Source organism: Procambarus clarkii, chromosome 15, assembly GCF_040958095.1.
Source record: "Procambarus clarkii isolate CNS0578487 chromosome 15, FALCON_Pclarkii_2.0, whole genome shotgun sequence".
In the NCBI taxonomy this organism is placed as follows: domain Eukaryota; kingdom Metazoa; phylum Arthropoda; class Malacostraca; order Decapoda; family Cambaridae; genus Procambarus; species Procambarus clarkii.
Genome location: NC_091164.1, coordinates 791,088 through 804,301, shown reverse-complemented (window position 1 = coordinate 804,301; position 13,214 = coordinate 791,088). Strand labels below are relative to the sequence as shown.

General features: G+C 40.2%; 1 protein-coding gene across 1 annotated transcript; it reads left to right on the top strand.

Moving 5' to 3' along the window:
* The first annotated feature begins 6,021 nt into the window (after positions 1–6,021).
* On the top strand, positions 6,022–12,195 carry LOC123759025 (fap1 adhesin-like). Its single transcript, XM_045743757.2, has 2 exons — positions 6,022–6,142; positions 9,663–12,195. The coding sequence occupies exon 2, from the start codon at positions 9,663–9,665 to the stop codon at positions 11,166–11,168; it is 1,506 nt and encodes a 501-aa protein (XP_045599713.2). The 5' UTR covers positions 6,022–6,142; the 3' UTR covers positions 11,169–12,195.
* The last annotated feature ends 1,019 nt before the right edge of the window (positions 12,196–13,214 follow it).

The window sequence follows — 13,214 nt, the reverse complement described above, 5'->3', positions numbered from 1 at the left end:
CATTATACAATAATGGTAGGTCTTATCGCTAATACATAATAGTTTGGCCAATGGAGATATTACAGAGTCACAGGGAAGCTTCTGTTTATTATTAGTCTTCACAATACACTACTTGTTTCTTAATCTCATATGTCGTTTATCTAGTGGAAGCGAAATATGGATACAGTGCTAGGATTTTTCTCGCCAAGTAATGGGGAGAAAAACTATACAGTGTACATTACATTTGTAATTAATAATGGATGAATGATAATAAATTGATGTACATTTGTGTGTATACCAGCAGGACAAAGTCCATTTAATGACAGAATTTAGCCATTTTGTATAACAACTTTATATCTCATATTTTTAATTACAATAGTAATCGAAAAAAATCATAGTTTGGACAGACAGGAAATGAAACAGAAAGCCATGAGCTAGATCGATGTGTTGAACGGTTCAAATATATAACGTCCATAAGGAGGCGGAGCTTCCAGCAAATACCTTCCTGTGATTGGCTGTTGTGGGGAATGCCAACGTTTCTTTATGAATAAAATGTAAACTAAGAAATACGTCGTTTTGCATACCAAACTTGTTGTTGTGCGAAAGAACAACAATTTATGTTTTGTACCTGACAAAAATTTCTATTTAACTGAACAATTTAGTCCAATTAGGAAAAGCATCATATCCTAAATGTTATTTGTGTCGAGGCAACCCCCCCTCCCCCCACCACAGATGACATCACAAATTAGATAGTCAGGCAATTGTTATATAACACCCGTTACATCCTGCAATACTTAATTATCACTTTATTAATACTTTTTAATAATAAACACTTTACTTTTTGGGTAGATTAAAGTTAAAGCAGAATGTCATAAGCAGGGGCTGGTGTACTGAACTGATATGATTTACTAAGTGGATGGAACCTTTAGCTGATCCCTTCCTGTGATTGGCTGTTGTGGTGAATGTCAACAAAGAGTTTCTACCAATGACGTGCCAGCTCGGGGGAATTGTTACTTCAGCACAACAACTCGCCTTATGGGCTGCTGTTCGGCTATTGATAGTTCAATGTTCACGCAACAGATGGCGCCAGCTGTATTTTGTATGGTGGCCTGTTAATAGTGTAATTTGATGTCAACAGATGGCATAAGCTGTAGCTTATCGCTACTGTTGACCAGCCAGTTGGTAGTGTTCCTTTATGCCGACAGATGGCATCAGCTGTATTATTACTTCCAAATTCCCTTTTAAACACTGATCTTTGTGCTTGATGATGAACAAACAACATAGGCATATAAATTTTATCAATTTAAATAAAACATTTGCAACTGTAAGTTGCAGGCTATGGTGTGCATGTGCAGGGATACATGTTAAGTGACTTAATACCTATACTTGTATACCTATTCTACGTATGTAGGGGCACATGCACCCGAACATAGTAATACGCAAATAAAGTATACAAATTCAGAGAATTTATCCCAAAATTATAAGTGGTGCACTTAACAATAATAACGAAGGATGCATATCGCCTGTGCACAAGTACAGTAATCGTAAATAATTAACATTGCTAATTAATTATAATTACCCACTTACATAAGTGTCTACACATTACATTACATGTGTAAATGAAGAGACAAGCTACAAGCATAGAGGACTAGTTGTGAACGCCAACTAGCGCACAAGTACATAAACGCCCAGAATGCTTTATCACATAAGATACTTGAAGAGAAAGGCGTGAGGCTTCTGACTTTGTTTTGGTTTAAAATCAAACTTCGTATAAAACCGATGAGAGCCATGTGATACTGACCATACCTCCTATATTGTATATTGCAATACCATAGGGATTGGACTCAGAATTATTAAATTTTTTGGAGGGGGAAGAAAGGGGAAGGAGATGAAAGAAGATAACATGTGGGGAGAGGAAAAAAAAAGAGGCATGGAGGGAGAGACAGACTATTCTGGGCACCACCGGTTTAAAATAATGTTAGTCTCTCAGTTGACCTCAGTTTGATGCTTCAATAGTCGTGCATACAATATTGATGGTATACTGTCTGCCAGCGCTCGTGTCATTGAGTTCGCTGAGTGTTGCGAGGGAAAGCTCGCAGTCCGGCCGGCTGCACAATGCTCAAGGAGAGAGTTTGTTTGTGGTGCAAAGTTTTGGTTGGGCTGTTCATTGAGATTTTGCGAGTGTTGACTTGGTTTTACACTGAATTTATAGTGTAACGTACCATTACGTTACGTTATTTGGTTGATTATATGCACAGAGTTGGACTGCTTGGTGGCTCAGTATGTTTACTTGGACTGGTTAGTGACCTAGTATGTTTACTTGGACTCGCTTATTGGTACAGCGACGGCCTCGCTTCTTGCAGGTCGGTGTTCAATCCCCGATGATCCAAGTTGTTGGGCACCTTTCCAACTATCCATGATCCAAGTGGTTGGGCACCACTATCGTATTTATGTTTAATGTATTTATTTACCCTATCCTCATCTTCCAAGAACAATATAGCCTTAATCTGGCTTAACACTTTCTCCTGATAACCTTACTTTACCATCCTATTGTTTTTCCTCGTCAGTAACGCTTGACGGTCTCATCTGTCAGGTGAACCGCGAAGACTGCGGAGAACTTCAGCTGGGCGTCACTGTATGGAGAGTGATATGGTTCGTCGGAGAGGGGACTTTCATTCACGGAGTGACCTTCATCTGAGAGCGACCTTCGTCAGTCTCCCCTCCACGAAATTTTCTAGTCGCTCGTTGCAGTATATTTTGGGAGGACGTTTACTCTAGGGAATTCTTTTGGTTCGTGGCTCTCATGACTGGTGTGGTCGACGTCGGCCTCCCGCTGGACCACACTACCGCCAGCCTTATATGACGCTATTAATCTCCGTCACCGCTGCCGCCGTCGTCACCGCATTCCGCCTCCAAACAGCTTCCGAACTTCTCAGATATCCAGAACCTCTAGTGACCGCGGCGTGACAAGAAGCCGATGGCGTGTGGAAGGTCATCCCATTCTTCCCGAGCAATTTTAACCCGTAGCACTGTTTTACATATTAACGTGGGACCTTGAGAGTCTTCCTCATGTGCGAGTCACGCCGGTCCTTGTGGTAAATAGACTCTCAACGTCTGCTAACTTGATCAGCATTGTACTGGTCTACACTATGAGATCAGTCAGCGAATGTCTTGCTTATTTACTCCAGGATAACCCCCTTGAATGACGCCGATATAACGTTGTATCAATATTGATCCTACGTTGCTTTAACATTGCTCCGGCAATTTTACCCGCTGAGATATTTGGCAAAATGACAGACTAATAATCCCAACGTGATTGCATCAGTGAGACGTAGTCTGGGGCGTGTGCCTGGGAATATCCAGCGCATAGGTTCGAATCCTCATCATGAATTTTCTAATTGGCAATATGATGTTGATGCAACAAATGCCTCAGGGTTCAAACAGCGTTACTAGAGCACGTTGTGTCCGCTGGGAGAGATGCTAGTCCTGAGACACTCAGGACTAGCTGGAGTGAAAGTTGTCTTAGTACTGAGAACATTTTTGCTGCTGTTACATTTATGAATAAAGTTTTTATTTGTCTTATTCGATATATTGTTATGTCCTTCATATGTTATACAGTATTGCATTTTTCAATATTGAAGAGCATTTCGCCTCCCATATTCAGGGGACAATAAACCTGTTAGGCTTATCCAGGTCTGTCTAATCTAGCAACTAACCGGCCACAGGATGCAACCCATAATAGTCGTCTAACTCAGAGGTATTTGTTTATCGCTATTTGAGGCATCATGATATAAGAAAACTTGGCCAAACATTTTGCTCTGCCTTGGTATCGAACGCAGGTCCAACCACTTGTGAACAGCCTGCACTAACCACAATGAAGTTCATGTAGATCCATTTGCAACATGATTTTCCACCTCCTACTTGCCCGTAGAGCTTGGGTTCTGTAGCTCAATGGTATACGTTCTCGGTTCACAACCGAGTAGACACAAGGTTGGGAACGTTTCCTTTCACCTGGTGCCTCTGTTCATTAAGCAGTAAAATAGGTCCCCGGGACCTATTTTACTGGGTTAGGTCCTTGGGTTAGGTCCTAGGTTAGGTCCTTAGGTTACCTTGGGTTACCTCAAGGTAACCTCAAGGTAACCTCAAGGAGGTAGGCAACAGTTGCGGGGAGCATCCTGGGCGAGGTACAGCACTTGGCCTAAAGGGACTGCAAAATGCCTAAGCATAGGCTTCCTGACAACGGAAATTTAGTCACTCTTATATGTTATTAAAAAGGATAACCTTACAATTAATGCACAATGAGAAAATATTGATGCCGTACATTGGAATCGAACCCGCGTCACTGCGGAATTCAGGGATGAGGGTTCGATTCTATCATACAGTTTCAATATTTTATCTTACAATTGATCTTCACGGCACTCCGTTCTTCCATTTAGTACGATATTTTAATTTTTTGTAACCATTGACATTTGTATCCTTGGACTGTGTAATTGTTTACTGCGTCCAAAAATGTGTGCACGATTGCCAGGTAAGATTTGTAGTTGAAACTCGTGACGTGACTATGTTCCAAGGTTGCTCGTGGCGAGGCTATCTATCTTTCCTCAGAATTTCACCCCAATGAGTTTGCAGATGTATGAGGATAGGACGAATCGCCATTAACTTGTTTTTTTCCCTTACTACACATCTTCTGACTTTCTTGAAGATCAGAGGGACGCTTGCATATTTCCAACATTGGACAATTTTTACCCTGGAGTATATATATGGTGGTTTGCTGGGAAGGCATTCGCGTGACAAACAGTTCTTAGACCAGCTTCTCCTCTTAACAATCACTGGTGTCATCCACTCCTAGTTCTTTTCCTTGTAAACTGAGGGGCAATGACTACGTCACAGTTATAACTACATCATGCACATACACATTCCCCGTCAACCTAACTTTTGAAGAATCCCTAACCTATCGAAGCTTTGCTTTGTGGAACTGTATATATTTGATAATATAATTCCTCTAAACCATGCACAGTATAACGTTTGTAACGGTTAAATGCAACCTAAACAAAAAATCTAGTATAACTGGCTTCTTAGTGTGTCCATGAAGACAGTTATAAACAGAAGGATTCAAAACCTGTTCTGAATTTAAAATTAGGACGTCAAAGTGACGTCACATCTCTCTTGCACACACTAAGTAAAACAATATTGATCTTATTTGAATTAGATTAAATAAGGTAGGTTAGGAGGTTAGGTTAGGTTAGGTTAGGTTAGGTTAGGTTAGGTTAGGTTAGGTTAGGTTGGTTTGGTTAGGCTAAGTAGATTGGGTTACTTTAGGTTAAGTTAGATTAGGTATATGTAATCTGCCATCGTTGCAAATCTCGCATTATGGGGTGAATATAAGATCGTGACAAAAGCACGGTCATGGGAAATGAAATCTACAGCGTGCGCTGAAATTTGTAACTAGCTCATCAAGACCGTAACTTGCTTAGCTCAATGAATGTATGAGGTCCTGAGCCCATTATGTACCTCTGTAACCTTTCCACTACCGCCGCCCACACCCGATGGGTATGGAGGTGCATAATAAATGAACTATACAGTGTTTTTCTGGACACCGTGATGACCTTCCACGCCCGTGAAGAGCATCTCAAACATCTCTGGGAATGTTTGGCCAATCTTTTCCACGCCGCTTGAAATGACTTACTCGCTGCAGAGGCGTTGTCGTCTCTTAAACCTTGCTTCTCCCTGGCTAGCTCTCTCTTCCTCCCTGTCTCTCTCTCCCTCCCTGCCTCACCTCGCTCCCTGGTTCACCTGCTCCTTCACTCATATGCAGCACGTGTACTTTTGTTCACCTGCGTCCTGGCTCATTACGCTCCGTGCAGGGCTCCCGGACCTTGGGTACACATCCTACACAAAGACTATATGTTTTTGACCCACCATTAACTTGAAGCACACATTTGACAAAATATACTCTAACCCTCTGGTCGTTTTCCTCCTGCAGGATGGCTTTCTCGTGTACATAACTCACTGGAAGGTAAACTTGTTTGGCTGTGACGTTGTATAGACTGGATGAAATCTGGTTGCATGGCAACATTGAGGTCTGCTCTCACCAGACCTTGCAGGACTGGTGGTGGCGGTGCATTCAGCGCTGGAACCTCGTCACGATCACACATACCCGACAGTGAGTGCTGCTTTTGAGTATTGCTGGTTATTCTCTCGTAATAGTTACTGTGACCCTGGGATAAGCGTGTATATAAATAATCTATAAGCATCGTGGTTTATGAATCTAGAGAGTAAATTATAGAGCTGGTTTTGGTGTCCAGGAGTTGAATTTGCAAGCGTGCGTAACGAGATTTCATTTCTGGCTTGACTTGTTCCTCTCTTGAACTTCTTATTGTGTTGCAATGTTTGTTAGTGTTATTATTTGCTTCGGAGCACCGCCTGTAACAATTGTAAGCTGCGCTTTGGGTAATAAGCAGTTACACAGGGATGATGATACAGGATCCTGTACCCGCTGCGTCACTGTATCTACTACGCGATACAGAATGTCTACTTAATATGGCAAAACTATTAATTTTATATAATTAGAGCATGTGAATTAATTTTCATAAATCAACAACAACATATCACGAATATATTGTGAATGTCTCTAATCACTTTATATATTTTATTATATTTATTCAAATGATTTCATCCTGACAACTTTTACTAAATATGAGTAATGCATTTAAATAAAATATGCAAATAAATATAGTATTTACCATTCGCCATTAAAAAAAATACATAAATTCGCTATAACTGAATTCACATTATCGGTAACAAACCAATAATATTGATAATACACTTAACAGAAACGATAATAATAATAACAATTATATTCGTAATAGTATACATGAATTGTAAAGCATACAATGCTGATAAATATAAAAACAGCCCATCCATGACTAGTTTAGAAGTAGAATGAATTAAGCTATTGCAAAAATCTACCCACTTCCATAATCTACCATCTACCATACTTCTAAACGTCAAGCATACACAACTCCCCGATATAATTCAATATTATATATCGACACAAATACATCTATATACCGCGACGAGGGAGAGAAAGCTTAACTTTCACCTTCTGCTGCCATCAAGTTTCTTTAGTTCCGCGACTCAAGGAAAGATATACTTAACATGAGAGAAACGACAGTGTGTGTGTGTGTTAGAGTGCACTCAATAGCCTAGTAGCACCTGTGGGGTTAGTAGCGCCTGTATGGTTAGTGGCGCCTGTATGGTTAGTGGCCCCTGTATGGTTAGTAGCACCTGTATGGTTAGTAGCGCCTCTATGGTTAGTAGCACCTGTATGGTTAGTAGCCCCTGTATGGTAATATCTCTACACATTCCGTCTTTAAATCTTATTAAATTTAATGTTTTTTGACACTAGCCATTAATCATTTTGGCTCAGTGAGAATTAAAGAATTGCTGGTTTAGGTATGTTAGGCTACTAAGTTAATTTTTTATTCAAATCCCCTAAGTTTGCACATCGTTATTACAGTTAAAAGCTAAATTTTAAAGTATATAAAACTTTCACGATAAGAAACAACAACTACTACTTTGGAGGAAGGATATACACGACACAGACACATTGAAACAAGGAATTAGGTCACATATCACTGGAACGCTGCCTCCCAGTTGGGTGGGTGTGGAGCAAGACTAGTAACCTGTGTGTGACTCACTATAGCTGTAAAGTGCTTTGTATAGTGACTGTTGTGAGCCTCTTGTTAAATCACTTGTGATATAAACAAATTATCGATATGTATATGTATTTGTGTAATATAACCTTGTGAGCAGTATCAGAGCATGGAGGGTTTTTAAGGCCACCCCAGTAGTTTGCTAACCATCCAGCAGGTACACTTTAGTCCTGGACAGTGCTCAGGACTTAAAGTAATATATCAAGTGTATATATACCGAGAAACGGGGTATAAGTTTCGGTGTATAGATATATATATCCCAGGCAAGCAGTCCTATAGGTCACTGGCGAATGTTGTAATCGACTGATGACCTCCTGTGATCTCTAGCATTTTGGTCAATCTCTCTGTCACAATCATCGAGACTACTCAGCTTCTTACAGATTAGTATTCCTAGTTTAAAATGACCAGAACTACGTGTTATATACGATTTTCATTCAAACATAAAACTAGCGTAAACAAAAGGGGGCGTGTTTGGATTAAATGAAAGTGTTTAACTGATGAAGGCAAGCAGGTGAAGATTGAAAAACTGGTTTCATGTCGTGTGAGAAATTAGATCATATTCCAGTTTTTGTTTTTGTTAGCCTGTGCCAAATGCAGATCCTTACGGGGTTAACTGTTACATCACAAGACATACTTCTTAGCTAACGTGACTAAAGCCTATCGAGCAAGTTCAATGCATTGTTGTGATTAGATTGTGTCGAGATTAACTTGTAAATTAATAGGCAATCTGAATGATTGGAAGGCTTCTTCAAACCACACGAAAGTACACAATCTCTTATCTTTATTATTTCTTAAGAATAGTATCAAGTTTTACCAGTCCGTGGTATAAAAACAAGTTTATTGAGATATTTTGCATTCATTGTGCGTAGTAGAAACATGTAATCTTGAAGTATACCACACTTTACGTTCATTGAAGAAAATGTATTTTTTTTATTTGTTATATATTAACACGTGGATGTATCCATGTTTTGCGTCAACTCTAAGCTATATTAACAAACAGTTTTATTAGAACTAGCCATGGTCAGCTAAGATTGCTGTTTCGTGGAGGTTTACCATGCATAAGTTGTAGAGTGTTAGCCAGCATACTTTTTAATGTATAACCACCAAGCCAGTAGAATTGTAGAGCACTTATCTATATATAGCTGTATATATACCTACTAATCTTTGTCAAATTTTCTCACAATGTACTTGTTAACATTTTTTTTCAATTTTATTAGAAATTACCTACTTAAAATTAATTATCTGTTAGATTATCATTTAAAATTATCTGTTATCTGTTAGATTTGTTAAACCAGCCCGAAAAGCTCTGCGTGCTAGTGGCTGTACAAGAATGTAAAAACATCAATGCTATGTACTCTTATAAACCCAATGTACCTTCTTGTATATGTATATATATATATATATATATATATATATATATATATATATATATATATAAATAAGTAACTGTAGAGCTATGTGTACCTCAGGCCGTCGGATCTCAAACGGTCTAATGACTGAATTGTCAATAATTGGAGAGTATATTTACTTTACACTCCAATTATGATGTAGTGTTGATGATTGGGTATTCGTTTCCAGCGTATACCTTCAACAGGTAACGTGAGCCTAAGCCTTATTCTAGCAGTTAATATATCACTCTAGTGGATATGTTTTGTGCTGTCTGTACACATAGATTTTAGATTTTTAATTATACTTTTTAATACAAGTGTTCTTTGGCCTTTCAAGTGTTTCAAATGTCAAATTCAAAAAATTCAAATGTTTATTCAGGTAAAGTACATACATACAAGAGGTGATATAAAAAAATTTATAGATTTATAGATAGAGCTAGTATATCAAGGTTTGTGACTTATTTTCGTATATATTAGTTCATCATTACTGAGTCAAACCTCACTTATTATTATGCAAACCCAATTAATTATTTGCTACAATTAAATGCCTGAATTATTGATTGGTACATTATCTCGGCAGATGGTGAGCGTGAAAGTGGTGTTGCTGGTGGCGGCGGCGGTGGTGGCGACAGAGGCCATGCCACAGGGCTTCTTCAGTCAGGTTGGGGACTTGGCATCCTCATTTGCCTCCAGTGTTCGATCCACCGCGAACACAGTGGCTGACCAAGTGAGGGAAACTGCCTCCAGCGTTGGGGACTCTGTGTCTGAAGGGGCTACACAGTTCGGCTCATCTGTGAGAGATACTTTCAGCGAAGCAGGGGACACAATATCCAAAGGTGCCGCACAGCTCGGCTCGTCTGTGAGAGATACGTTCAGCGAAGTATCGGAGGATACACAAAAAGCAGAGGACACTGTGTCTGAGGGCGCCCAACAGCTCGGCTCATCTGTGAAGGAGACCTTGAGTGAAGCCCTGGAGGGTGCCCAGAAAGCGGGAGAGTCCGTGGCTGAGGGAGCAACACAACTCGCCTCATCTGTGAAAGATACTGCCAGTGAGGCAGTTGAAGGAGCAAAGGAATCTGTATCTGAGGGCGCCACACAGCTTGTTTCGTCTGCGAAAGACAAAGCTAGTGAGGTTGCGGAAAGTGTACAGGAAGCGGGACACTCTGTGTCGGAGGGTGCATCCCAGCTTGCCTCATCTGTGAAAGACAAAGCTACCGAAGCGGTAGAAGGCGCACAGGAAGTAGGACACTCTATATCTGAGGGCGCATCCCAGCTTGCTTCATCTGCGAAAGACAAAGCTACTGAAGCGGTGGAAGGCGCACAGGAAGTAGGGCACTCCGTGGCTGAGGGCGCAACACAGCTCGCCTCATCTGTGAAAGATACTGCCAGTGAGGCAGTTGAAGGAGCACGGGAATCCGTATCTGAAGGCGCCACACAGCTTGCCTCATCTGCAAAAGACAAAGCTAGTGAGGTTGCGGAAAGTGTACAGGAAGCGGGACAATCTGTGTCGGAGGGCGCATCCCAGCTTGCCTCATCTGTGAAAGACAAAGCTACCGAAGCGGTGGAAGGCGCACAGGAAGTAGGACACTCTATATCTGAGGGCGCCACACAGCTTGCTTCATCTGCCAAAGACAAAGCTACTGAAGCGGTGGAAGGCGCACAGGAAGTTGGACACACTATATCTGAGGGCGCCACACAGCTTGCCTCATCTGTGAAAGACAAAGCTAGCGAAGTGGTGGAAGATGCACAGGAAGCGGGGCACTCCGTATCTGAGGGCGCCACACAGCTTGCTTCATCTGTGAAAGACAAAGCTAGCGAAGTAGGGCATTCCGTGTCCGAGGGCGCCTCGCAGCTCGGCTCATCTGTGCAGGACACGGTCGGTGAGGTGGTGCAGAGCGGACGGAAAATAAGGAGCAACAACATAGAGTTTGAGGACTCACTCACCCCCAGGGACCTCCTGTCTAACTTACCCTTCAGCAGCGTCTTCGAAATGGCACAGGAAACCTTGAAGGAGGCCGGGCAATTTGCTGAAAAAATTAACAGAAGTGGAGGGGACATCAAGGATTTAGATGCTGATTTGAATTAATCTGACTACTTAGTGAATCGAACTCCGCCAAGTTATTGATGCCGTCACAAAATCTGGTTTGAAAAGTAAATGATACATACACAGGATATTGTTTTCTGTGGTTTGTGATACAGAGTATTTGTTTCACGCGAGAGCTAGCGAAAATCCTTTCATTGGTGATGCCATTTACAGGTTCATGTGCTGAGAATGTCAGAATTGCTGAAAACTTATCTCAGCCAGACTGTTTTTAACTAATTTAAATATAGTTCTACCATCGATATTTCGTGTGGTTGTGCCACAAGAGCCCACATGTCAAAAATTATTTGTTATTATACACACGTTTATTTTATAAACCCTGAATTAGCCGAATTATATTCGGGCAAAAATTGTAAGTGAAAATATTATAGAATGTTCAGAAGTGTTTTTCCTATTTTGAACATATGCCATTTTTGGAGGTTTTTATAATTTGGTTTAAATTATCACATGCGCCTGTGTGGCATATATAGTCACATGCAACTTCAATTACATAGTTTTTGTGGTGAAATATTTGTTAATTTATTGTTGTGAAGTGATTTGATCATTTAATCTTTTATAGTTCATGATACAGAAGCGATATATCATTTTATCAAACAGCTTGAGTGTAAAACATTAATATTGTATACCTATAAAAGTCTAAACATTGTGATATTATATTTTGTGAGGGCTAATAATACTATCTAATAAAGAGCTAATATTACTTACATTAGGCTGGGTTGATTTTAAAATTTTACATATAATTAAGGGGGGGGGGGGGAGAGGGTGTGCATGATAAGGAAATCAAATTATCAAATTATCAAATGTAAGTTGCTTAGCTTAGAGACTGTACCCGTGGTCGTTTTCGAGCCCATTGTCAATATCTACATTCTGTGTAACTATCAAGACTGTAACTTGCTTAGCTAAATGAATGTTGGGATTCTGTTCCTGAGCCTATTATATGCCTCTGTAACCTTTTTTCCACTACCGCCCACAGGATGGGTATGGGGTGCACAATAAATTAAGTAAACTAACAGCTGGCCTCTAAATACACAAATATGATACCATTTTCTCTCCCAGTGCTGGCAACAATGGTGTAAATATTGGCGACAAGACTATAAGTCACTCGCCAAAATTATTGGTCACATATTGTGGTCAATAACAAATACACAATTCCTTGCTACTACAACAGCATGATAAATCTAAGATAATACTACAACCGCAGTGATATATATATAAAGCTAAATGTAAGTAGAGATCTATCAATAACAAACCATATTTATATATATGAAGAGATGCATAATTGTTAAATTATTATTAAATTATGTAAAAAGCTAATTATAAGTGCAAAAGATCTATCACATAGGAAGCTACAGATAAAGGCGAAAGTCAAAGGATGAAGGTTAGAGAGAAAAAGAGATTTACCATACAGTCAACTCCACACCATCTGACGTGTATATTGTGTTCCTTTCAATATGTCCTTTTCTGGGTGCAAGAGAATAGGAGTGCCGAGTTCCACCACCACATCGTGATAGAGAAAGGGCATTTCTTCATATATCCTACATAGTTTTGCGGCAGGTTCATGCGCCTCAGCATCTATGTATTCCGAAAATGGATATAGTGGTGATTAGTTTCCTCTCCCAAACTTGGATTATTACCAGTCTTAGAAAGAGAGAGATAATCGAGGATACCAGTTGAGATATTTGTCCAGTGTAGAGCTTTTTACCTGAAACTCATCATCTATAGTGGCCTCGACGGGGTCTGAAAGCCGGTGGCTTGAATGTTCAACTGCAGTACAGTCGTGGCATTTACGGTTTTAGTGGGTAGGCGATTTCATGAGGTGTATTATCCAATAGGTAAAAAGGCGTCGACTGATGTCTGTCTTAAATTGTGCCTTACTGAGCCACTCATTTTGTTACAAATTCCATTGATCTCAAGGACCTCCATGAAATGAAAATTAATACTAATACCCAATCTCCTGTTTTAGAAGCTCACATTGTCAAGGAAACAGAGTCGTGAATAGAATGGTATCTGACTGGCACAGCGGATTATATG

What these genes read in the sequence shown, in the direction of transcription:
- LOC123759025 (XM_045743757.2), top strand. Translation starts at nt 9,663, where the DNA reads ATGGTGAGCGTGAAAGTGGTGTTGCTGGTGGCGGCGGCGGTGGTGGCG.